Below are 25656 nucleotides of genomic sequence, written 5' to 3'. Positions count from 1 at the left end.
GGACTGCCTCAGGTAAACCCAAAATACGATCACCCTGTGTATAGCTATGTTTTCTCAATTGTCTAATAATTTATATTTTGCAAACATTAATTTTATTGAATCAAAATTAACTCCTTGCCTGGGTCTTGCAAGCATCAGTGAATTATAATTTTCCACAGTCCTTATATCACTACCATCCTGAGTTTTTAGCAGCTTCTCTCTGACCATTGGGTACCTCTTCTTGGTCTGTCTTGACATACAGCAACCAGAGCAGCAGACAGAATTTTAGAGAGAACTAGGGAATTTTTTTAATTTTTATTTAAAAAAATATTTATTTATTTATTCATGAAAGAGAGAGAGAGAGAGAGAGAGAGAGAGAGAGGCAGAGACACAGGTGGGAGAAGCAGGCTCCATGCAGGAAGCGCCATGTGGGACTCGATCCCAGGACTCCAGGATCACGCCCTGGGCTGAAGGTGGCGCTGAGCCACCCGGGCTGCCCAGGGAATTTTTTTAATAGGTCAAATATGTTTTAAATACTCTCTGTCTTCTTTTTTGGTCCCTTTTGTAGAAATAATATATTTAATCACAAAAGAGAGTATTAGAACATTGGAAACAAAACATATTTTGTTTTTGTAAAACAAATATAAAGGAATTTTAAAATATTAATTGAGCATTTACTATGCACCTGGCACTGTTCTAGGTATACATTAGGGAACAAAAGAGACAGTATCCCATTCTGATGGAACTTACTTTTTTCTTTTTCTTTTCCTTTTTCTTTTTCTTTTTCTTTTTCTTTTCCTTTTCCCTTTACCTTTCTTCTTTTTTCTTTTCTTTCTTTTCTTTTTTTCTTTCTTTTCTTTCTTGACTCTGATGGAATACTGGGCATTCCAGTTCATAATTTCTCAGGCTTGGCCACAGATCTACCTTTGAAGTCAATCTTCTTGTAAATAAAACTTAAATGAATTTCTGGAACTCCTTGATACTTTTCTGCCCATTTTCATAAATTATGCCAAATTGCTGGACATTCCACTCTTAGGTCATTACTACAATTACTAAATACAAGCAGGTATATCACTGGATGGTTCGTCCAGTGAATGCTTCATCCACAGAGGTACCTTTCCACAGCTATTTGTTTTTCCTGATTTGCTTTAAGAGAGGCACTTGTTTCTGGAATCATGGTGAGGTGTGTGTTTGTAGCACCATATTCGACAGGCTCAGCAGAGCCCACCAGGCTGGGTAGCATGTATTTGTGGTTTTGCTGTCGCCTGTGTTGGTCTCCTTCCTTCACAACTCTTACCTTCTGCCTCCTACTGTCTATGCCTTGGGGACTTGCGGGAATATCTGGCCAGATGCCATGTGGTATATTTTGCTAACAGTTGTCACCAGTCGAGATTCTGATCTGTAACAGACTAAGAAGCCCTGCGAATGTTTGTCTTTCAGAAGAACACAAACCTGTGAGGCCTATAATTGTGAGTCCAGCTAATGAGACAGTGGAAGCAAGTTTGGGTAAGTGGGCTCCAGTCAGGATACGCTGAAATCATTATTTTGAACTCATGATTAAGATAAACTCTACGTTTACTTCACATAACCGAAACCGTTTACCAAATAGATCTATAATTAGTGGGCAAGTGGCACAGATTATATCTTAAAATTTTTCTTTGGATTTCCTGCCTCTCATGGCAGAAATCTAACCATGTCTGATTTGTCCACCCTCACTTTCCTGTGGGTCCTTATAAAAGCATCAGCCAAAGGCTAAGTTCAACAGAACTAGAAATGAAAAATGTAATTTATCTGAGTGGCACAGGATGGATTTCTTTCTTTTTTTAAAAAAAGATTTTATATATTTATTCATGAGAAACACACATAGAGAGGCAGAGATATAGGCAGAGGGAGAAACAGGCTCCCTGCAGGGAGCCTGATGTGGGACTCGATCCCAGAACCCTGGGATCATAGCCTGAGCCAAAGGCAGATACTCAACCACTGAGCAACCCATGCATCCCCAGAATGGATTTCTTAAGACCAGAGTTAGGCTTTTAGACAGAAGTGTACAATAACAGACCAAAAAGGAAAAGTATTTTTCTGGAATGACCATCAAGTCAGTGAATTTTTTTATTTCAGGAACAAAGGCACAATCTTAGAAGCATCCAGACCTACACTATATAATGCAATAGCCAATAGCTGTATGTGGCTATGTACATGTAAATTTAAGTTGAGTAAATTAATTAGTTCAATTAAAAATTAGCTCTTCAGTCACATTAGCCATATCTCAAGGGCTTAATAGCCATATGTGGCCAGTGAGTTCTGTATTAGCACAAATATAGAACATTTCTGCCTCCACTGAGAATTCTATTAAAAACCATTGGTCCAAACATAAAAACAGATTTTCCTATTGGAGGACCAAAAGCCAGGCTGGAATACAAAGTTCTCTTCTGTAAAAGTACCTGCATGAATACCTTGAATGATTGTACAGAGATTAGAAGGTAGAAGTTTGTGACGAGTGGATTCTGTACTTGGCCAAGTTGTTATTCCTGGTGGAAGGGAATATAAAGACATTCGTAGATATGAACAAAGATGTGAAAACTCACAATTAAATATAGACCAATAGAATCTAGAGTAGTGTTTCTCAACCCTTTTCTTCCTCATTAATGCTCCCCTGTAGAGCCTAACAAGGCACTTACCTCCCCCAATCCTCTTCCCTTCCTCCTTCCTCAGTTGTAATGCCCAGATAGATATCTGTTGATGTATCGTGGCACTTGGAAGGGCCACAAACCTTTGCAAGATCTAGGATTTTCTTGCCCTTTCCCCAAGAACCACTTTTTGCCCTGTTGGCTGTAGCTTCTATTAAGAATTCATGTTCTAGAGGTACACGGTTTGGAGCTCTCAAGTTCAGGGGGCAGTGATCTCTAAATCTAAAAAAATAGCTTCATATAAGAAAACAATTATTTCAATATATCATGTTGGTGAGATGCACACATCACCCTGTCATATGATTCTCCTGAAGGGTTTCAAACAGGCATTTGCTAAGATTCAATGCCAATTACCAATAAAATAACTTAGAACAATAGGAGCTGGGGGATACTTCCTTAAGTTAATAAAGAGCATCGATTGAAACCAATAGTCACTAGCATTCTTAATGATAAACCACTATAGTGTTAGACCTTCTACAGGCATAGACCCTCTTGCTGAAGCCAAGAGCAAGACAAAGATGCCCAAATAACTTTACTTAACATATTCTAGAAACACCCACTTGATACAGTCATACATTGAAAGAACCAAGGCAGGCCTACTGTAAAGGACTTTATTATTATTTTCAGATCACATAATGTATGTATTACCCTCAAGAGCATTACGGGGGAGAAGTTAGGGTTAGTATATTATTAATGGGCCAGATACAAAATTAATATTCTAGGTGTAGTGGAAGTCCCTCCGGCTGTGGTGGCGTGCTGTGGGGAAGAGATGGATTTGTAAATCTCCGAGCGAGGTCCTGCCTCCCCGAGGCCACTGCTGTGCGGATGAGACTCTGGGTGAAGCCATCATCACCATGTCTGACCAGGAGGCAGAACCTTCAAATGGGGATTTAAGGGATAAGAAGGAAAGAGCATGCATTAAACTCAGAGTCATCGGACATGATGGCAGTGAGATTCACTTTGAAGTGAGGATGGCAGACGACACATCTCCAGAAACTCAAAGAACCATCCTGTCAAAGACTGGATGTTCCAGTGAATTCACTCAGGTTTCTCTTTGAAGGTCAGAGGATTGCTGAGAATCACAGTCCAAGGGAGTTTGGAGCGGAGGAAGATGTGATGGAAGTTTGTCAGGAACAAATGGGGTCATCCCATGAGTTTAGATATTGTTTTTATCTTTTCTTCTTTCCCCTTGGTCCTTTTTTTTTTAATTTTTAAAAATAGTTCTTTTGTCATGTGCTATTCAAGATATAATTAAAGACTGGCACCTCACCTCCTTAAAACATCTGGTGATTTGAATTCCGGTGTCCATCAGTCATTAGAATTTGTTTTCATGGTGCTGAGTGTTGGTGATGAAACCTCAATACCCTTCCTGTTGCCCACTCCTTTTTACAAATTACGTGTGTGCACAGAGGGGCCGCCTTTTCCAGGACTATGTGTCTTCAGGCTTGTGGTAAATAAGACCCACCAGTGCTAGTGCTCATCATGGCTTCCTAACTGGCCCTGACGGCAATCTGACACCTGACCGCTTCCCTCCTGAACTTATGGCTCTCGGTGGGAGATGGAAGTTCCTCAGAGAACTGACCTGTGGAAAAATGGCCTTTGCTTGACTTAAAGCTGCTTTTAAAACCTGAGGGTCTGGCCCCAAAGAAAAGGAATATCAGATTGGAGTCGAGGTGGCAGAAAGATGGTGAGAATAGGGACTGACTCCAGTGATGGCTTCACTGAAGAGAAAACATTAAGATTAAAGAAAAATCTTCTCAGAAGATCTCTGAAAACTCCTGATTTTCATAAGCAGTTAATAAAGTTATTCATGCAGAAGTATATGCAACAGAACACTGCTTTTTTAAATTTTATTTGTACTTCTTTTTCATCTGGGGATATGGGTTTTAAATGTACATTGTCTAAGCCAACTTCATTAAAATAAACAAAATATTTGTAACAGCAAACAAATGAGTAAAATTAATTACCATTCTAAAATGGTAAACTTGTTCGGCAGTAACCAGCTAGAAAACATAATGGGGAAAGAGCTCCTATTTGCAACATGTCATAGAGATGTCTATAACATTTCTTAGCAAAATCTTTCAAAAATATATAAAATTTATAGAGGAGAAACCCCCTCCCCAAATTCTGACCTATATCTCAGGAAAATTGAGATTTAAATCATATATATTGATGAGGAGTGGGAGCTATGTTGTTTCCAATGGGGAGAAAATTGGTTCTTAGTGGAAAAAAACCTAAAGCAATATGCTGTTTGTCTGTGGTATTAAAAATTCATGGGGGAGGGAGGCAATTAGGATAAAAATGTCTTAAAAGTCTCCAAAGGGAACAATAATGAATACAATCTTGATCAACACTAATTTAAGGAAAACTGTAATAGAAGTGTATGTTTTTTCTTATAGGGAAAACTGGAAATTGTAAAGACAGAGACTTAAAATTATAGTTCTGATGGAATTCCAATAAAAATATGAATGGGCTCAAAAGTTGGCGAGAGATTCTAAAAATCACCCAGAGGATTAAAATGATGAGATTATTAAAACAATATTTGGAAGAAGAGCTCTAAGTAATACTAACATTTACCCCAAAGCTGAAATAATTAAGATTTTAGTACAATTGGAATCAGTATATACATTCAGATCAACCAAGAAAGTCACAAATAAATAATTTATTTTCTGATAAAAGTGGCATTACAAATTGTTACTCAGTAAGTGGTTCTGAAAGGATCAATCAGCTATTTGGATAAAAACATTAAGTTAAATCTCTCCCTCACACCATACCCATTTATATTCTAGACAGAGTAAAGAACTAAAACAATCAAAACAATAAAACAAAGGGGAACATTTTATATATCTCAGTGAAACATACATGGATATTTTTCTGATTTGGTGGTAGAGCTTTAGAAAAAAACTGTGAGAACAGATAAAACAGAAATTTGACTGAATAAAAAAATAAAAATATCTACACCAAAGAATTTCCCTAAACAAAAATGAAAATGAAAGCAATGAACTCTGAGTGGTATTTGGAATAGTTTTCATGCATGATAAAGAGTTAATATCCTCGATGAATAAAGAGCTCCCACACGGCAGTGAAGTTAAATGAGAATCAACTAAATAATAGACAGTGGGTATAATAAGCAATTCGTAAAGGCAAATGAATACCAAACTTATAAAAGACACGTTCACTGTGATTTCAAGAAATGCAGATGAAAATTTAAATGGAAATTTTCCTTCTCTTTTTGGGCAATGACAAAAATAATTGGAATCTGGAGATTTGGGGGTTAGAAGACAATCACATACACTACTGGACAAAGTGTGGGCATGTACAGCCTCATTTGGCTTTTTAAATATGTATCTCACTCAATTCTACTTCCAGATTCAAAGTAGTACTTCAGGATATGTATAGTATTGATGATGTACAAGAATGGTCATTAGAATATTAATCCTAATAATGAAAAACTTAGAAACAAATTATGTTTAGCAATAGGAAAATTGTTAATCATAGTATATCTGTATTATGGAATACTAAGCAGCCATGAAATGGCCTGTTTTGGAAGGCTGGTCAAGTAAGCTGGAATTCCCAATATACAATATTTACAAATAGTAGACAACACTTCATTTAAAAAATTGCATGTGAAGAAAAAATTGCATGTGTACATAGAGAAGATAAGGAATAAGATACATGAGTTTGCTAATCATGGTTTTCTCCAAGAGGTAGGTTTAAGGGCAATTTTTGTTTTCTTTGTACTTTTCTATAATTTAAAATTTTTATTCAATAGCCTCTTATTAATCTAGGTAGATCAGCTAAAAATCAATTGCTATGATTAAAAATACATTGCTTCGCAGGATCCAAGCTACAATTGCTGTGCAACGTCAGTGGCCACTTTAGTGACTTTGTCTACTGGACGTGGAATGGGTCATCAATTGATATAGAGGACTCAGTGCTGGAGGAGGATTATATACCGTAAGTATGCTAAAAGCCACTCACACAACAGAGGTATTTTGGTATTAAATTTCATGTCATGAAATTTATACAGCCTTGATGGTTTAATTGAATAGCAAAAGTTAGTTGATTGGCCCTTGATCCTTTACTGCCCATATTGAGTTTTGCTGAGCTAAACAGGATTTATAAGTTCTTAAACACTTAAGGTAAAAATACATGACATTGTGGTGTAAATTCCGGACCACTTGGAAGGCTTTCTGTTGAATTTAGATAGATATGTTACAATATCCCAATGAAGCAACTTTCCTGAATTACCCTTCATGTTATTCTGTTTTTTAAGCAGTTTAGGAAAGACTCATTAAGTGGGATGGAGAATCTGGCACTCCACCTCTCAAGTCTCTAGTGGCTTTCTGTTTCCTCTCTAGGGATCAACTCCTGACTCCTTAGCATTCTCCTTGGTCATCTGCTCCAGTCTCCTCTTGTTTCATGTATTCTCTGTGCCCCCATGACAACCAGAATGCCCATCCATCTTTTTTCTTCTCGGAGGCTGGTAATTTTATTTTGATCTCTGCTACTGGGCCTTTTACTGACAGTGATCTTTGGGCTATGAAATCTCAGATCAGGATAGCTAACAGCCTGATTATTATCCCTGTGCATAGGGCTGGTGATAATTTCTGCCATAATTCATGTGGTGGATAAAGAGATGAACCATGTATATGTGTCTCAGTTGTAGTTTTACTTAAATAACTTTATTTATTCTCTCTCTTTTGAACAGAGTGGAAAATCCTTCAAAAAAAAGAAAGAGTACAATCATCACCATGCTTAATATTTTAGAAGTGGAAAGTAGATTTTATCAATATCCCTTTACCTGTGTAGCAAAGAATACAGATGGTATAAGTACAGCATATATCCAATTAATACATCCAGGTAAACAACAGAATATTTGAAATGTATTTATGGTTCACTGTTGCAATGACCGTTAGGTATATAGTGTTTTCTTTGCCTGGAACACTTGAATTCCTCTTAACCTGGCAAACTTCTATTCTTTCACTTGTCAGCTGGACTGTTTCTTCTGCTAGGAAGCTTTCTGTCCTCTTGCCTGCCCTTAACAAACTCTCTGACCACACAGATGAGATTATTGCCTCTGTTATATACTTTCAGAGAACTCTATGTCCCTGTCACAATATTTTTCATACTTAGTTTTCTTTACTTGACTTAAATTCTGTGATGGTGCTGACCATTTATCTTACCAATCATCCTATTTCCAGAGCTAGTAGTGACTTAAGTCTGCTATATCATAGGTATTTAATGAATATTTTTTGGTAAATGACAGTATAATGGATGTACAGGAGAAGCCTAAATATCTACATTCCAGAGGGGATGTCAGAAGTTATTGGTTTTCTTCAAGTATATAATCAGACACAATATTGAAAATATTTGTTAAATAATGTGATTACTTGTAATTGAATTAAATATAGGGTCCTTATGGATGTGTACATGGAAGAAAATTTTAAAACCTAGAGACAAACTATGAGAATTAGTAAACAAATTTAGCAAGATCACTAGTCTCTCTACATGTAAACATATATATATATATATATATGTATACAGTGTTTCTATGTATGTCTATAAAATACCAACAATAAATAGAAATTAAATTTAAAAGATTACATTTACAGTAGTATCAAAAATTGTCAAATACTTAGGAAGAAATCTAGCAAAGGCTCTTCAAGACCTCCATGATACAAACTAAAAAAAGATTACCGAAATAAATTAGAGAAGAGTTAAATAGGTGTAAGGATATACAATGTTTATAGATTGAATAACTCCATATTATAAAGATGTCAGTTCTCCCCAAATGAATGTGTAAATTCAAAAAAATTCCAATGAATTTCAACAGTATTTGTGCAAGTGGGGGTATGTGTTTGTGTGGGTGCATTGTTGTAGGCAGGTTTATTCTAAAAGTATCTGGAAATGTAAATGGATGAGGCACCTGTGTGGCTCAGTCAGGCATCTGCCTTTGGCTCAGGTCATGATCTCAGGTTCCTGGGCTGGAGCCTTGTAGGGCTTTCTGCTCAGCGGGGAGCCTGCTTCTCCCTCTCTATCTGCTCCTCCTGCTTGTGTTGTCTTTATCTCTCTGTCAAATAAATAAATAAAATCTTAAAAAAAGAAAGGGATAAGGATAATCAAGGTAGTCTTGAATAAAAACAATAAATCTGGAAGATTTACACTACAGATATCATGATCTTGTGTGAAACTGCCATAATCAAGACTATAAAGGTGAACTATCCATTGGGCCAATTGGATATTGGTTTGGAAAATGGCATATATCTTCATTTCTATTTCATACCCAAATAATCTGCAGATGGATCAAAGACCCAGATTGGGAAATTAAAATAATAGAGCTTTTAGATTCTCTCTTCTGGGTGCCTACATGGCCCCTGACATTTAGAAGGCACTTTTTCTTTTTTTTTTTTCTCTACACCATACCCCCTTACCTCTTCTTCACCTTGCTTCTCTGCCCTTCCTCCACTGCAATCATTGGATGAATGATTAGGGAGTGAAGGTAGGAGAATGTGGAAGAGTGAAACATTCTGTATGGCATCCCTAAACGCCTTCTTTCCTTTTCCCTAGACTTCAACTTCCACCACCTGACTCTTCTGCTTCCAGAAACTTTTGTAGGCTTTTTTTTTTCTTTTTCTTTTTTTCTTTTGTAGGCTTTTGAGTGAGTTTGACTTGCTTTATTCTGAAGTGCTCTATCCTATAGTCTTTGGCATTTTTTTCTGTTCATTGTATACGGTGGACCCTTGAACAACATGAGGGTTAGAAGAACCATCACCCCCACTCCCAGTCAAAAATTCGAGTATAACTTGAGTCCCCCCCAAACTTTACTATGGATAAACTACTGTTGACCAGAAACATTACTGATAACATTAACAGTTAACACATATTTTGTATATTATGTGTATTATATACTGTGCTCTTAAAATAAAGTAAGCTAGAAAAAAGAAAATGTTATTAAGAAAATCATAAGGAAGGACACCTGGGTGGCTCAGCGGTTGAGCATCTGCCTTTGGCTCAGGTTATGATCCTGGGATTGTGGGACCAAGTCCTGCATCGGGCTCCCTGTGGGGAGCCTGTTTCTCACTCTGCCTGTGTCTCTGCCTCTTTCTCTATGTCTCTCAAGAATAAATCAATAATTTTTTTTTAAAAAAGAAAATCATAAGGAAGAGAAAATACATTTATAGTAACTGTTATAAAAAGAAACTACATATAAATGGACCCATGCAGCTCAAACCTATATTGTTCAAGGGTCAACTGTGTTATAATATTTAGGTGGAAATTTAATACAGTGCACTTCATTCAGTTTTATGTGGTATCAATTCTAAATGGCTCTGTGCATTACTATGCTTTATTAAGTGATGATAATGAATAGGTTGATACTATCTGGGATTTGAGATTGCAGACCAATCCCAAATAGTTTCTCTGGGATAATAATATTTAATTTGGTATGCCCCAATTTTTAATTCTTTTGGTTCTAATATATTTTTTCCTCTTTTCCGCTATAGTGCCTGATTTCAAGAAGCACATGATTGGTGTATTTGTCATGTTAACAGTAGTGATTACATGCTCTGTTTTCATCTACAAAATCTTCAAGGTTGACATTGTGCTTTGGTACAGGGATTGTTGCTATGAGTTTCTCCCCAAAAAAGGTACAATGTTGTATTCTATGCAATAATTCTTTGTTGGAGAGAGGGGATAGTTAAGGGATGTAGAAGATAACTGAGGGTTTATACTTAAATTTTAAAATGAAATATGGCATATACACGAATAGTAGTTATTCTTGTATGTAATTGGAGTTTGGGGACTGAATAGACTGCATGGCATTGTTTTCCAAGTTGCTGCTTTAGTGTTCGTAACGGTGGGATAAACAGGCATTTACAGTGTCTGTTTACAAATCCAATGTGCATTATTGAGGGCCTGCTCCATGCTGGTTAGGACATGGATGACCCCATGATATGCTTTCAGAGGAAAGAAATGATTATTTTCATGCATCAGGGAAACTCTCCCTTTCTCTTTTGTTTCAAATTTGCAAAAAAAAAAAAAAAAAAAAAAAATTAATACTACAATTATAAATAAAAGAAAGAATGGATAGACTGCAGGGCTGAGACACCGGGGGAGAAGATAAGACCAGGGAGTGAGATGTAGTTCCCAGAGCAAGAGGTAAAGAATCTCTGCACAGGTCACCTGGGTGGGTCAGTGGCTGTCTGCCTTTGGCTCCCAGGTCGTGATCCTGGGGTCCTGGGATCAAGTCCCGCAACAGGCTCCACAGAGGAAGCCTGATTCTCCCTCTCTGTATGTCTCTGCCTCTCTGTGTTTCTCCTGAATAAATAAATGAAATCTTAAAAAAAAAAAAAGAATCTCTGCACATGAGGTGGCCATTCAGTAATATAAGAATACCTTCACAGTAAAACGTAATAAATAGAAACTTGTAGGAGAGTAACATTTTAAAAAGTTACTGTATTTTTGGTATTGCTGCTTCATTCATACTCACACACAAAAATTAATAATTCATCCTGAAATGCATGTTTGGGATAATGACTTTACCAAATCTCTTCTTTTTTGGACCTAAATATTTTATGTTTTCACCTCTAGCTTCAGATGGAAAGACCTATGATGCATACATACTATACCCAAAGACCCTTGGGGAAGGGTCCACCTCTAACTCAGATATTTTTGTGTTTAAAGTCTTGCCTGAGGTCTTGGAAGAACAGTGTGGATATAAGCTGTTCATTTATGGAAGGGATGCCTATGTTGGGGAAGGTATGTGTGTCATGGAAAAAAGTAAAAGTCTTTGTTGTGAAAATAATTGCTAAAGTTAGGTTTCACCTTTCTAGAAGAATTTTGATGTATTCAGACGTGGCAGTGTTAAGAACCCCCTCTGTGGGGCGTGATGAAGATTTTCACATCTATTAAATGCAAAGTACTTACTTTTACTCATATTTTGTTGGTGCAAGAATTAACTAAGTTTTATTTTGTTTTGGAAAACTTCACAACTCGTTAGATCCAATAGTAACAACTTTCTCTCTTTACAACTGAGAGAGCAAGAGAGTGGAATGGGAGTGGAAGAGAACAAATGGTTTAATGTTTTAAAATTTCCACCTGAAGTATTCTGAGTCCTAAATGAGATATTCAACTCTTGTAGGTCAGGTTTTGAGCTGGTCTATACAATTGGAAATTTTTTCATCTTAATTCAGATGAGATAAAAGAAGGGGCACCTGGGTGGCTCAGTCAGTTAAGTGTCTGCCTTGGGCCCAGGTCATGATCTTGGGGTGTTGGGATGGAGCTCCAAGTCAGGCTTCCTGCTCAGCGGGGAATCTGCTTCCTCTGCCCCTACCCCTGCTCGTGTTCATGTGTTCGCTCTTTCTTTCTCTCTCTCTCTCTCATAAATCTTTAAAAAAAGATGATAAAAAAAGTGCATTAGAACACAAAAAAGATGGGATGGGAAGAATCTTGTGGGGTTTTGGTTTGGGAGAAAATGATTGTTAATTGAAATTTTACTTACTCTTACTCTGCTTTGTCTTTTTCAGACATTGTTGAGGTAGCTAATGAAAACATAAGGAAAAGCAGAAGACTGATCATCATTTTGGTCCCAGAAACATCAGGATTGGGCTGCCTGGGGAATTCTTCTGAAGAGCAGATAGCAATGTACAATGCTTTTGTTCAGGATGGAATTAAAGTTGTCCTGCTTGAACTGGAGAAAATCCAAGACTATGAGAAAATGCCAGAAACCATTAAATTCATTAAGCAGAAACATGGGGCCATCCGCTGGTCAGGGGACTTTAGCGAGGGATTGCAATCTGCAAAGACAAGGTTCTGGAAGAACGTCAGGTACCACATGCCGGTCCAGCGGCAGCCACCTTCATCCAAACACCAGTCTCTGTCCTTGGCCACCAGGCCAGACTCGAAGACGCTGCAGAGGGAGGTGCAGGTGCCTCTCGGGTAGCAGGGAGAAGCTTGGCCAAGAGTTCCTTGGGTGACTCTTGTCTTCTAGCACTGCAGGCTGGGCTGTGCCCCCATTGACTGTATAGTCGTAAAATGCCACCTGTAGCGGCGCTTACCCCTGAGGTCACCTGAAATCGGATTGTTAAGGGAGCAGGATGTGGTGACAGTAGCAGGTCAGCACAATTCAGAACCAAGGGCTTGGAAGTCCTTTCAGAAGGCAACAGATGCCCTGTCTGAATGCTTGAACTGCCTGCCGGGAACAGGCGCCAGGACAGAAAATGAGAGGAATGAACAGGCAGGAAATATTTAGCATCTATAAACGGTTTTACGAAGTTGTCTACAGTCCACAGATGGGGCCGTGGCGCAGTCCGAGGATGGCACAGCCCCTGGCCTCAGTGGCTCCCCTCGGGGGTGCTGCCTGCAAAGTGAGACTGGTTATTTCACAGAGGAAGGTAGAGAAGTATTCTTGGAGAACTTTCCATCGGCTTTGCACTTTCCATATGCATCGACGGCCAGCCATCAGTTTCCAGAGACCAAATTTCATTTTACAGACCTTTAAAATTCCCATTTCAGGGGCAAAAGGGATTCGTCAGGATTACATGTGTTTGAAATAACCTCAGCGTTCTGCTGGAGAGAGGGAATTTCAAAAGCGGGAGTAGCAGAGGCTTGATCCACCTCGGCCTGCCTTCCCCCTGCAGTGATCATCCCGTTCTACCCTCCTCTTCTGCATTCCACTTGACTCATGGCTTTTTCTGAAGCACAATTTCCAAGTCACTTCCTCCTTCCTCTCCGTCACACACCTGGCCCACGGATTAGCCGCCCTTCAAAAAGTGCTGCTCTAAGCGCCTCCTGCCTGGGCAGGGCTCCTCCTGGTTGAGGAGCGAAAGCCCGAGATGCCCCACTTACATGTCACCACCACTGCCCCACACCCCCAGTGTGTGTGCACAGCTGTCCCCTCACTGCCCATGCTGGGAATCCCCAGGCCAGCTCTGTGCTCCTTCATCCTGCCCCCAGTGCTCCTACGCCACTGCTTCTCCTTCCTGTCTCCTCTGACCAGAACGCCTTCTCGAATTTTCTCTAGCCGACCAGAGCTTTATGAAATTCAAAATTTACTCCAACTCTTGTTTCTCCAAGAGCTCTCCCCAAGAAACTGCCCTAAGGCACCTGCTCTCTCCTCTTAGTCTGGTAGCACTTGGTCTGCTGGCAGCCACTCAGGAGAAGGCTGTTCTGCTTCCAGCCAGAAGCCTTGCTCTCCACGCGGAGGCCGTGGGTGTGTCCCTTGGTCTGGGTGCCTTTGCAAGGAGTGTGCCCACCTGACAGAGATTTGGGTAGGGCTTTCTTGTTGAAAAATGTTCACAGATTGTCATTCTTTAAGTTTTGCAATCATCGTAATTTGATAAAGTAAGTGACTTTTTTTTTTTTTTTTTTTTTTAATTCTATTCTTCGTGAGGTCGGAGCAGGGCTTAGAACTGAGTTGCTGACTTCTGGTGCGGTGACTTCAACATTCGACTTCAGGTCAATCCATGTCCCCTTCAGCCCTACCCCCAGCGCTTTTGTGAGAAGAAATGATTGTTTCCTAGGATGGTGGCTGAGTCTAGGAAGGCTCTCACTTAAGAAAGCAAATTCTAAACTTTAGTGTGTTGGAATTTACGAAAATTATGTTGTTTTTATGAAAAACGTCTCTGCTTTCATATCTTCTTTCCCTGAAAGGTAGATATTTCTTAGGGAATTACAAATGAAACCAAATTGGTTTTTTTGGTATAAGAAATTTTTTTTTTTTAAACTTGATGATAGTCGTTAGAGAAACCCTGGAAAGAAACCCCTTGCTGCGGGCCACGTGCCCTATTTTAAATGGCAACGAACATGGGCAGGCCCTGTGTTCTTTATATTTTTAATGATTAATGTTATGAGTGAACACAGACTTATACAGTATATTTTTTTCTCCCCAAAATGATTGGAGCTAGACAAAAACAGTTGAATTCTCTGCCTCTTCTCTTACCACCTGCTTTTTCCTGGATCAGATCTGGTAACATTGAGTAATGGCTCTGTTTTGGAACTGCTGTTTAAAAAAAAAAAAAAAAGTGCCTTATTTTTATTTGGCAGAACACACGGGGCTGGGGCGGAGGTGGGGGGGCTGTGATGCCCCCCAAAGACCTATCAGATGCTCAAAACATATGTTGCTGACGATTTTTAGTCTGTCATCTGTAAAATACACTTGCATGTGTAGGCCAAGAAAGCCAATTCTGAAACTTAGAATTAGCAGCAAAGTTGGCCAGAAAGTAAGGAGTGGGGAAAACATTCCAGAATTACTGGTGGCATTGCACTTGGAATTTAGGGAGGGAGAAGAGTCAAGGGATGGGTCCTGGGCCAGGAGGAGCCCCAACCGGAAAGTGCATGTCCTGGTGTCACTCCCATTTCCCAGGGGAGGATTCCAGAGGAAGGAGCTACACTCCTGGTTCTCTGGGAACTTCCTTTGTTTTATTGTTTTCCCTGAAAACCTCCTTTAAGCCCTTCCTTTCAGGCCTTCCCCATTAATTAGATTTCACCACATTATCTGATGGTGATTTTTTTTTTTTTGGTCAGCCTAAGTGTTTGAAGGGAAGTTTGCCACAAAGCATTTCACTCCCAGTTCTTAAAGCTGGCTTAAAAAAAAAAAAAAAAAAAAAAAAAAAAAAAAAAAAAGCTGGCTTAGCAGAATTTGTATTTTCCTTCTTCCACCTCTCTTTGTGTATTTGTGAGGGGAGAAAAGGTATTGAGCCATTTTTTTTCCCGGTGGTATTTTTGATAAATTATATTTTTACTGATTCATGATGAAGAATTTTAGAAACTTGTTTGTATACTTCTGAGCAGATAGCAAGTATTTTTGTATAGTAAAACACCAGATTCATGTACAGCATGTATCACTAATCAATGGACTGAACTTAGTTTTCCAATAAAATTGGCAAAACCTGGTATTGAGTATTCTCATTAAAATCTGTTTCTGGGACTCCTGGGTGGCTCAGCGGTTTAGTGCCACCTTCAGCCCAGGGCGTGATCCTGGAAACCAGGGATGGAGTCCCACGTCCCACGTCGGGCTCCCTGCATGGAGCCTGCTTCTCCCTCTGCCTGTGTCTCTGCCTCTCTCTCTCCTTTCCCCCCTCCCCCACCCCGTGTCTCTCATGAATAAATGAATAAAAAATCTCAAAAAAAAAAATCTGTTTCTGCATGGGGGTACCTGAGTGGCTCAGTGGTTGAGCATCTACCTTTAGCTCAGGCAGTGATCCCAGGTCCTGGGATCGAGTCCTGGGGTCGAGTCCCCCCGGGGAGCCTGCTTCTTCCTCTGCCTGTGTCTCTGCCTCTCTCTCTGTGTCTCTCATGAATAAATAAATCAATAAAATCTTAAAAAAAAAATCTGTTTCTGCATTGACCCTGCCCTGGGCTTACCAGGCCACACTCCCAGCTCTGATGTAGGTGAGGACCCCTTCTGCCTGGGGAATTCAGAGGCCATTGGCCAACCAATGAGCCCTGAATCCCATCTGTAGCCTCAACTATGCTCCACTTGTTTGCTTGCTTTTAAAATGTGAAGGTTTATTATTATTGTGATTAACCCTTTACCAGATAAGGGCAACATTTGTATGAACTTTTTTACATTTTAGAAAAGGTTTCCATGAATTTTCTCCTTTGACCCAGGAGGTGAATGAAATTAGCAGACTGTGGCGTCCACGGTGCTCACCAACTCCAGTGGTGAGGGAGGCCTGCCCGGTCAGCGCTGCTCTGTTCTGACCTCCCTCCGAGCTATTCCCACAAGCAGGTGGCTTTGGCAGCACCCAGAGGGCACACCAGATGAGGTAGGTCCGCCGGGAGCCTGAGGGCCCACCCTAGATCCTGCCTCCTACTTGGTGTGCAAACTGGGACGAACTATTTGAGCTCCAGTTCCCTCATCTATAAAATGGGCCTACTATCTAATTCGTAGAGCTGTGTAAGAACTAGAAAGATGGGGTACATTCCGACAGGCATGGTGCCCAGCATACAGCGGGCCTTCCAGAACAGGAGATTGGTTGTAGCAATTCTATGAATAAGCTTGGGCATACTAGAATCTGCAAATAGAATGCAAAGGGAAGAGTAATAATAAACCAGAAGTGCAACTGACACGGAGGGGGGAAGTAAAGCAATTGGAAAAATACAGTGTCAATGCCCAGATGAAGCTGTGTGACACGGGGGCCAGGAGCCCTGTGTCCCCGAGGGCCAGGGACTGATGTTCATTCACACTGACTCTCTGTTGGCGGGGGGACTTGAAGGGATACCTAGCTCCTTTTTCTTTTCTTTTTTTTTTTTTTTTAGATTTTATTTATTTATTCACGAGAGAGACAGAGAGAGAGGCAGAGATACAGGCAGAGGGAGAAGCAGGCTCCTCCCAGGGAGTCTAATGCAAGACTCCATCCTGGGACCCCGGGATCATGCCCTGAGCCACCCAGCTGTCTCAAAGGATGCCTAGTTTCTAAAGAAAGGGATTTAACAGGTTCCTGATGGGATTTTCAATAAAAATGAAAAAAATGCAAGAACCCCTGAAAATTTCAGGATCAGCTATCCAGAAAACTTGCTTATACAGAATTTGTCGCTGGAAAAATTCAAAGAGCCTTTCACCATACTTTGGTTATTTTTATCATTTTATATATATATAAATCACTTTATATATATATAAAGTGATATAAATATAAATATATACATATGTATATATTCTGTATATATATATATTAGCAAACAAAGTCAGTGCTAACAACCATTTTAAAAAAACATTTAAAAGTGTTTTTTTTCTTTTTTCGTCAGGAGGATTTTTATACTCTTTACCAAATAGCTTCCTCGAAATGGGGGTTTATTTTGTTTTTTTGTTTGTTTGTTTTTTGGTCTTTGGAAATGTTTCTCAGTCAGGATGCTATCTGGTGGGGAAAATCCTGAGTATAAATTCCTGTACTGTCACAGTTTTTAAGCTAGAGCAAAACACCTGGCTGTTTCCTATCTCCATTTTCTCATCTATGAAATAAGACTTACTGTGTTTCAAAGTTTTTATGTGCGGAAAGCCTCTGTCCAGTATCTGAGAGAGAATCTCAGAATATATATTTTAAAAATTTTGCCTTAAAAAAATAAAAAATAAATAAAATTGCCTTTTGATCAGATAAAACCAAGAAATTCATTTATCCAAAATGTATCTTTTTCAGATTCTGGGGCTTTGGGCATGGAGGGAGAGGAAGGCATATCATCTTTTTTTTTTCCTTTAAGATTTTATTTATTTTATTTTATTTGTTTATTTGCATGCGCACCAGCAGGGGGGTGCGGGTCAGAGGGAGGGGGAGAAGCAGGCTCCCCACTGAGCAGGGAGGAAGGCAGATCATCTTGGAGTTAACTTCTAGAAATGAAAATAGTTTTTGTTTACTCCAATTTTAGCAAGTCAGAATCTGCTTGTTATTTTTTTTTAAAGATTTTATTTATTTATTCATAGAGACACAGAGAGAGAGAGAGAGGCAGAGACATAGGCAGAGGGAGAAGCAGGATCCATGCAGGGAACCCGACGTGGGACTCGATCCTGGGTCTCCAGGATCACACCCCTGGCTTCAGGCGGCGCTAAACCGCTGTGCCACTGGGGCTGCCCTGCTTGTTATTTTTAATGTACATTGACCCTGGAATAACACAGGTTTGAACTGTGCGGGGTTCCAGGATCAACTGTAGCAGGTTTCTCAGATACTAATCGAGGGACTTTTAATTTTTTTTTTTTTTTTATTTATTTACTTATGATAGTCACAGAGAGAGAGAGAGAGGCAGAGACACAGGCAGAGGGAGAAGCAGGCTCCATGCATCGGGAGCCCGATGTGGGATTCGATCCCGGGTCTCCAGGATCGCGCCCTGGGCCAAAGGCAGGCGCCAAACCGCTGCGCCACCCAGGGATCCCTCGAGGGACTTTTAAATATAAGTACCATAGAGTTATAAAATCAGATTGTCAGAAGAAAATCTTTTCACTTTTGAGGCTAGAATCTGTGAGTGCGGTGAGTAGGGCTTCATGTGAAAGCCACAGAGAGGTAGCGGGTGGTGAGAGAATGTTCCGGAGTTGGAATGGGCAGTTCGTTCCTTTTTTGCCAAGATAAGTTGCACAAATGGATCACAACAGGAGCCAAAATTCACAAAATAGCAAAAATAGACTACACATAAACAATGTACGTGGGAGACAGATGAGAGGGACCTCTTTTTGATGTACCAACATTTATTTTACACCCAAAAGATGAGTGTGTGTGTGTGCGTGCACATGTGCATATTAGTTTCAGGGAGAGGAAGAATTACAGGAAACAGGACGTTATCTAAAGTGAGTATTAACCTTTCAAAACAAAAACATGCTCATCCTAACACATATTGCTCAGGTTTTGGCTGATGAAAGTGCAGAGACCCTGTGCGTTCACCTTATTTCTGCAGCCCAAACATTAACACAGCAGTCAGGAAAATTTGCAGCTATGAGACCAGTTGAGCCTGTACCACTGAGTCTAGCCCCACAGGATGCTGTTGACTTCTCTAGGCCTGTGCTGGGAGTTGGGAGATTAGTTTACCCAGAGTGAAAGTCGACAAAGCTTGTTTTCCTCAGAACGGTTGACTGGGAGTGATCCCAAGTGTCGCTTAGTTCACCCTTCTGGATCTGGGATGGGCTGCACTGACCCCATTCCACAGGGTTCCCTGGTTTTCCTTTCACTAAATACATTCTGAGAGTGAGACTCTTGGGACTTCTTTGGGGCCAGGCTGGGGCGGGGGTGGGGCATTGCATGTGTAACAGCTCCCGTGGGAACCCACTTCCACTTTCACCCTGTGGTCAGTCCCGCCAGGCTGTGGCTCCCTTTTCTCTCCTCAGCCATCTTACATCACTGGTCCTGCTTAGCCTGACAGTCTCCTGCTTCTCGTCGCCTGCAGGGCTGTGCCCAGTGGCCATCTGTTTGAACAGGATTGTTAGAGAACATCCCATAATCCTGCCTTCCTCGAATTTCTTGTTTCCTAAACCTGGGCCCCATGTCTTCCCTCAAATTCCCAAACATGGGGGAAATATGTTTGCTTTCAAGTTTACTTTTGGATTGTTGTAAAAGTGCTAATTATGTGCCTCATGCCATACTAAACAAAAAATCTCAAAGTCAGAAAACACTTAAATCTAGCCACAGAGAACAGAGTGAAGAGAGAGTACTTCAGGGAATGAACTCATGCTGTAGAAGGTCTTAAATCCCTGAGTAAAATACCTACTCTTTATCATTCAGAGTTGGTATAGGGGAGCTATCTGAGATTTGGGATGGGAGGACATGAGGCATAAAGTAAGTTGGCTGGGAGACATGATGATGCAGGGCATTTAGGGAGTAAAAGTTTAGGGAGGCTGTCAGCAAGTGGGGACAGTTAATCCCTCTGAGAGTTGATGGTATAAGAACCACTTTTCTTAAATGAATTAAAAAAATCTTTTTGTGTTATGGAAACAATATTGGTTTGAGAGAATGCAGAAATTTCTAAAAAGTACAAGTAAGAAAAAAGTCACTCGTAACCGTACAACTTAAAAATAATTACTAACTTTTTAAAAAAGTGTTTATTTGAGAGAGAAAAAAGAATAAGCAGGGGGAGGGGCAGAGGCAGAGGGAGAAGCAGACTCCCTGAGAACCAGGAAGCCTGATGCTTGTCATCACTCAGGTCTCAGCTATGGGGTCCCTTCCCTAGTGAAGCCTTTCCCAACACCCTATCATTTCACCATATTTCATACCCTCATATGGTTCTCATGAGCCTGAAACCGTCTCTTACTCAGTGTTTCTCCCAATCTCTGGTCCCTCCATTCCACATACCAGCCACTGGACTGTAAACTCTGAGAGGATCTGTCTTCTCTACGGCTGTTTCGAGCACGCAGGAGGTCACCCGGTGTGCAGCAGGGGCACAGGGGCTGTGTGGATACTCAGCGGGTGAGTGAACAGACTGATCGTGGAGCTGAGCGGGAGACAGCAGGTGCAGGACCTCAGGAAGCCAAAGGCTGCTGCTCCTTCCATCTCTGGGGGTTCATGTCATCCCAGCCACAAAAGCCTCTCACAGAATTGCTGCTGCACATTTCAAGTCTCCCAGAGAGGACACATGTGAGAATCTGAGAACTTTGTTTTTTTTTTTTTTTTTTGAGAACTTTAAATGTATAAAGATCTTGGGAGCACCTCCACCCCCTCATCCCAGCCTAATCCAGAGCATTTGCCCATTACACGTGAACATATTTCCGCTTCGTTCTCACTGGGAAACCTTCTGTGCATGTTAGGTTGAGTGGGAGGGAAATCATCAGATATTTAACTAGACCACAGAAAAGCCACTGGACATTATATAAAATATGCATTTATATATGAGACCTTTTAATAAAAACCATTGCTCTGCTACTCTTCTGAATACACATCATATCCTTGCCTGAGGAGCAAATAGACAGAAGGTGAAACTCAACCAATCTGGGCTCAGCAGTGCCTCCATCACCCATAGATTGTTGCTCTACACCTGTTCTCAGGATGAGGCAATGAATCTGTGGAGGAATTTTTTCACTTCACCAAACTGTTGTGCCCAAGATTGCGAATCTGAGAAACCACCAAGGAGTTGACACCGATGCAAGTACATGAGTGTTTATTTACAAGCTCGAGCTTGGGTCCAAGTATACTCCATACAGTAGAGCAGGGGCTTGGACCCCGAAGTGGGTTACAGCTGGGTTTTTTATGGGCTGGTCTAGGGGATTTTCAGAAGGGGTGGAGGAATTTTTTCCATTCCAATATGGGGGAAAGGGTAGGAGGCTTTCTTAAGATCTGATATGGGATTCTCTGCCGAGGGCATTCTGAGCTTTTCCTGTAAAGTTCAGCTCTTATTCCCAGGGTCCTAAGATGGCTGTACTTGTGCTAATGCTAAACTTGAGGTGGAATGGCCTTAATTTTTCTCGGCCTCCACAAAACAAAAGAACAAACCAAACCAAATGAAACCAAACAACAAAACAATTGAAAAGAGTCCATTACTCATGGCTTGTGCTTAATGGCATAAACTTCCAAGAATGTTCCCATTGCAATTGGAAAAGCCTGGAAAGAGGAGGAGTCACTGGGAGGATGAGGATAAACTCCGTGCTCATCAAGTATCTGTTGCTGTCAGGCACTCTGCAAGGAGGTTTTTATAAATGTTACCTCTGCAAAGGGGGGGGGGGGGTCTCATCATTCCTACCTTCCAGATAAGGGGCGCTGCTGGGGTTTGAATTTTGGTTCAAGGAGAGGGCAGTGAGGTACATCTGTGCCTCCTTTTGAAGGCAACTGCAGGAGACACCAGGGGTGGGATTTATTGAGTTCTCTGAAATCCACAAGAGGAAGACCAACAACGAGGGGGGTAAAAGGGCAGCACACACAAAAAGAAGTTTCCTAGAAAGACACACAAATGGCCAATGAACATAGGCAAAGATGTCCCATCTTACTAACGATTAGAGAAATGTAAAATAAAATCACAAGAGAGCTTCTACATCATTGGACTGGCAAAACTGGCAACATGGAAAAGGCAGCCTGACATTATCAACTACTGACAAGAACATTGAAAGAACGAGAACTTTATCTTCTGAAGAATGCTAATGTGGATAAAATGAAGGATTTTTCTAATATAGCCAAAGATGCATCTACCCAATGATGCTGCAATTTTACTCGCTAGATAACTTCTCAAGAGTCGACACACGAGAACATTACAAAAATCTTTACCACGGCACTATTTTTTTTTAGAGGGTGGGAGGCAAAGGGAGAGGGAGAGAGACAAAAACTCTTAAGCAGACGCCTGCCCTGTGTAGATCCTGTCTCTGGGCTTCATCTCACAGCCCTGAGATCATGACCTGAGCCAAAATCCCAAAGTCCCTAGTCTGATGCCTAACTGACTGAGCCACCAGGGGCCTGACCACAACACTATTTTTAAGACTAAATATAAATTTGAAACCGTACCCAAAGGTATGGTTTGAAACATAAGTTGCAGTACATTCATACAATGGAGTATCATACAGTAGTGGCTTTGCATGAACTAGAACTTCTCAAAACATTTGCATGTCGTACTTTATATTGCTTAAGGGGTACACACTCACACACACACATCAGAATGGTAAGCGCAAAATAGGATAATGAATTTTTGGGTGGTGGGAGAGACACGTATACAGGAAACTTGGTCACTGTGATTTCTGAGGCTGGGTCTTGCTTACACGACTTATGACTTGTTTTGAATTACTTAGCTGTTAACTGTTGCATGATGCACATTTAAAAGGAACATTTTAAATGTGAAAATCAGAGAAGAATAATCAAGTGATTGAATTCAGGAAGTTCCTGCATAAAACAGCAATTTTCTCATGGCTGTAACAAAGCAAGCTTAAAAGCTCCATAAATAAATAGTTTGCATTTCTTCCTCCCCCTTTCTCATTAGCGAACAATATTCTGGAGTTTCTCCAAGCTTTTAAGGTAATTGAGATCCTAGATATGTGTTTTGGTTTTCCATTGTTTTTAATTGTGAAGTTTGTAATCCTGCCCGCATCAGTTCTGCCTTCAAAGCCATGAGGTTCATTCTCCCTATATCAGGAAACACAGTTGGCATAGAAACCGTCCCCGAAAGTGTAAGTTTCCATCCAGAGCCTCAGCAGCAAAAGGAAATGCCAGAAATGTCCCATGAAAGATGCTTCGAGGGGGGCGCACGGGTGGCTCAGTTGGTTTAACTTCTGCCTTCAGCTCAGGTCATGTTCCCAGGACCCTGGGATCCAGGAGCCCTGCATGGGGCCCCCTGCTCAGTGGGGAGCTGGCTTCTTCCTCTCCCTCTGCCGCTCCCCTTGCTTCTGCTCTCTCTCTCTCAAATAAATAAAATCTTAAAAACAAACAAACAAAAAAGAGGCACTGCAGGGGCCTGGGCAGCCCATTGAAACTTCATAAGCTTTGGGGCAACTATACTGATTGGACTTGGCACTCATGCCTATACTCAAACTATTAAAAAAATAAGATATGACACAAATTTGTTCATAAGGTAGAAACTGAAACAATGAAAATTAAGAAAAATTTGAAAATAAACTTCTAACACTGCTTGTAACAATAGTTCCATATGTGTCACTTGTCAATTTTTATAGTCACACCTTTGTTTTGTTTTGGGTGGGGGCATGAACCTTGCAAAATGTGTCTGTACAGAGGAACCTCACTGAATGCAGATATTAGGGGAAAATAATAAAGATCTCCATTTATAGCTTAACAAAGGGGTCCTCAAAGTGTGAGAGCTCCAAGGATCCTCAAGATCTGTGAAATCAAAACAATTTTCACAGTAATATTCAGACCTTACTTGTCTTTTTAATTCTCATTCTCTCACCTGAGTAGAGTGGACTTTTCCTGACATGTTATTTCGGTAAGAGCTTTGATACAAAAGGAGGTATGAGAATCTGTCTTCTATTACGTTACACATCAAAGAGATTTGCAAACACTAAGTAGGGGTATGTGGTAGCATGTAGAAAAATATCCCTTTTCTCAATAGTTCTGTTTGTTTTGGAAAGGTCAGTTGTTTTACATAAAACGTACACTACTTACAGCAACATTTATGTTAAGTTTATTGTTGTTATTTAAAATAAGTAAGAAAATAAACGTTCCAAATGCTCTCCATTTTAATTTCTAATATAGTAAATATTGACAGATACAAGCCACATAAACAAGCACTTTGGAATCCCCAGTAATGTTTAAGAGCCGAGAAATGTACAAACAAACCACTGGCCTCGAGCCTGTCACAGGGGGCTCTGCTAGTAATGCAGTCGCTGAACTCCTGTCCTATTTCTGCGGTTGCTTCTGTCTCACCGTCTCTAAAACCACCACCACCACCACCACCACCACCACCACCACCACCACCACCACCACCACCAGATACAGCTTGACTGGGAATGTGCGGAATGGAGATCACATGTTATACATTTTTTCTAAGTCCCAGTATGGCCCTGGGATCTCTCTGGGGGTGTTTCCCGATGGCCAGGGCAACAGTCCTGGTTGATATCATCGTATTTGGAAATTTCAGACAGGACCAGACTTTGGGCTCCAGGTGTTTCAGGATCACACTGGGACGTCTGCTTTACAGGAGTGAACAGCACGACTCAGGCAGATGCACGCTGCTCCTTGGAAGTCATTTGGGACGGCTTCCACTTCGGGGCATCCTGTACAGGGCGCGCAGGGCACGCAATAACTGCTCAAATGGGGTTTGGAAGGGAAAGAATTCATCTACGGGGACTCTTCGGAATAGATGCATGCGGACATGACTGCCCACGGAAGACCTGTGAGGCGCCAGAAACCCAGGTAACACGCCTCTAAAGCCACTTCTTCGTGTGATGCCACCGCTCCTTCCCACTCTCGCCCTGCCCACGGCGGCAAGGAAGCAGCCTGCACGCCTGGGTTCAGGCCTGTGCGCCGGCTTCTGCCTCTGCTCGGGATCCTGCGCGCTCCGGCCCGCCGGGCAGGTAGGCACCTGCTGGGAGCGTGGGCTGAGCCGAGCGGGCGGGGCGCCCACCCTCCGGGGGGCGTGGAGGGAAAGAGGCGGCGGGCAAACGTGTGCGCGACCCGGAGGCCAGGGATCGGGACTGCGGGGCGCCCCGGGCCGGCCCGGGAGACCTTGGGGAGGGGGCGGGGGGCGGATTCCCTCTCCGGGCGAAGGTGCGCAGCTCGGCCCACCTGCCCGGCCCGCGGCGCTCCCGCTCCCCCCCTCTTCTCCCGCCGGCCTCCGCCAGGTAGGCTGAAGCTGGCTTCTTGCAGGTGAGCGGCGGCGGCGGCAGCGGACCCCGGGGCGAGGGGCGCGCCTGCCACCGGGTGCGCTGCGGCGCGGCGGGGTCGGGGCGCACCCCGGGCCCAGCCGCCCTCCCGCCCTCCCGGGCCGCTCTGCACCCCGGCCCCCCCCCCGATCCCTCTCCAGGCGGGATTCTGGGGCTCCCGCTCGGGGACGCGTCGGGGGAGTGTGCGGCCCAGGTCGGAGGGCTCCCCACCCAGAGGGGAGGCTCCGGTGGGCTCGCCCCCGGGACAGGCCTGGTCGCCCGCCC

At 41.8% G+C, this 25656-nt stretch overlaps 2 protein-coding genes and 1 pseudogene across 7 annotated transcripts in view; all 3 read left to right on the top strand.

The window, feature by feature from the left end:
* Positions 1 to 15560, top strand: part of IL1R1 (interleukin 1 receptor type 1) — a 71806-nt gene extending 56246 nt beyond the window's left edge. For all 4 annotated transcript variants that reach the window (XM_025463527.2, XM_025463548.2, XM_025463518.3 and 1 more), the window contains 6 exons: positions 1420 to 1485; positions 6506 to 6623; positions 7378 to 7529; positions 10172 to 10315; positions 11259 to 11426; positions 12194 to 15560. In XM_025463527.2, coding sequence (XP_025319312.1) covers positions 1420 to 1485; positions 6506 to 6623; positions 7378 to 7529; positions 10172 to 10315; positions 11259 to 11426; positions 12194 to 12609 — 1064 coding nt within the window. In that variant the 3' untranslated portion in view covers positions 12610 to 15560. The remainder of the gene's footprint in view (positions 1 to 1419; positions 1486 to 6505; positions 6624 to 7377; positions 7530 to 10171; positions 10316 to 11258; positions 11427 to 12193) is intronic.
* Positions 3390 to 4616, top strand: LOC112669959 (small ubiquitin-related modifier 1-like; annotated as a pseudogene).
* Positions 15561 to 24596: 9036 nt separating the features above from the next.
* Positions 24597 to 25656, top strand: part of IL1RL2 (interleukin 1 receptor like 2) — a 43999-nt gene continuing 42939 nt past the window's right edge. For 2 of the 3 annotated variants that reach the window (XM_035696179.2, XM_025463498.3), the window contains exon 1: positions 25163 to 25375. The gene's annotated coding sequence lies outside the window, so the exon portion shown is untranslated. Of the gene's footprint in view, positions 25084 to 25162; positions 25376 to 25656 lie in introns of those variants that run through there. The other variant, XM_025463490.3, reaches the window with a different exon arrangement.

The sequence above is a fragment of the Canis lupus genome, chromosome 10 (assembly GCF_003254725.2).
Source record: "Canis lupus dingo isolate Sandy chromosome 10, ASM325472v2, whole genome shotgun sequence".
Taxonomy (NCBI): Eukaryota; Metazoa; Chordata; class Mammalia; order Carnivora; family Canidae; genus Canis; species Canis lupus.
The sequence above is the reverse complement of the archived record's forward strand: the minus strand, read 5'-3'. Positions and strand labels throughout refer to the sequence as shown.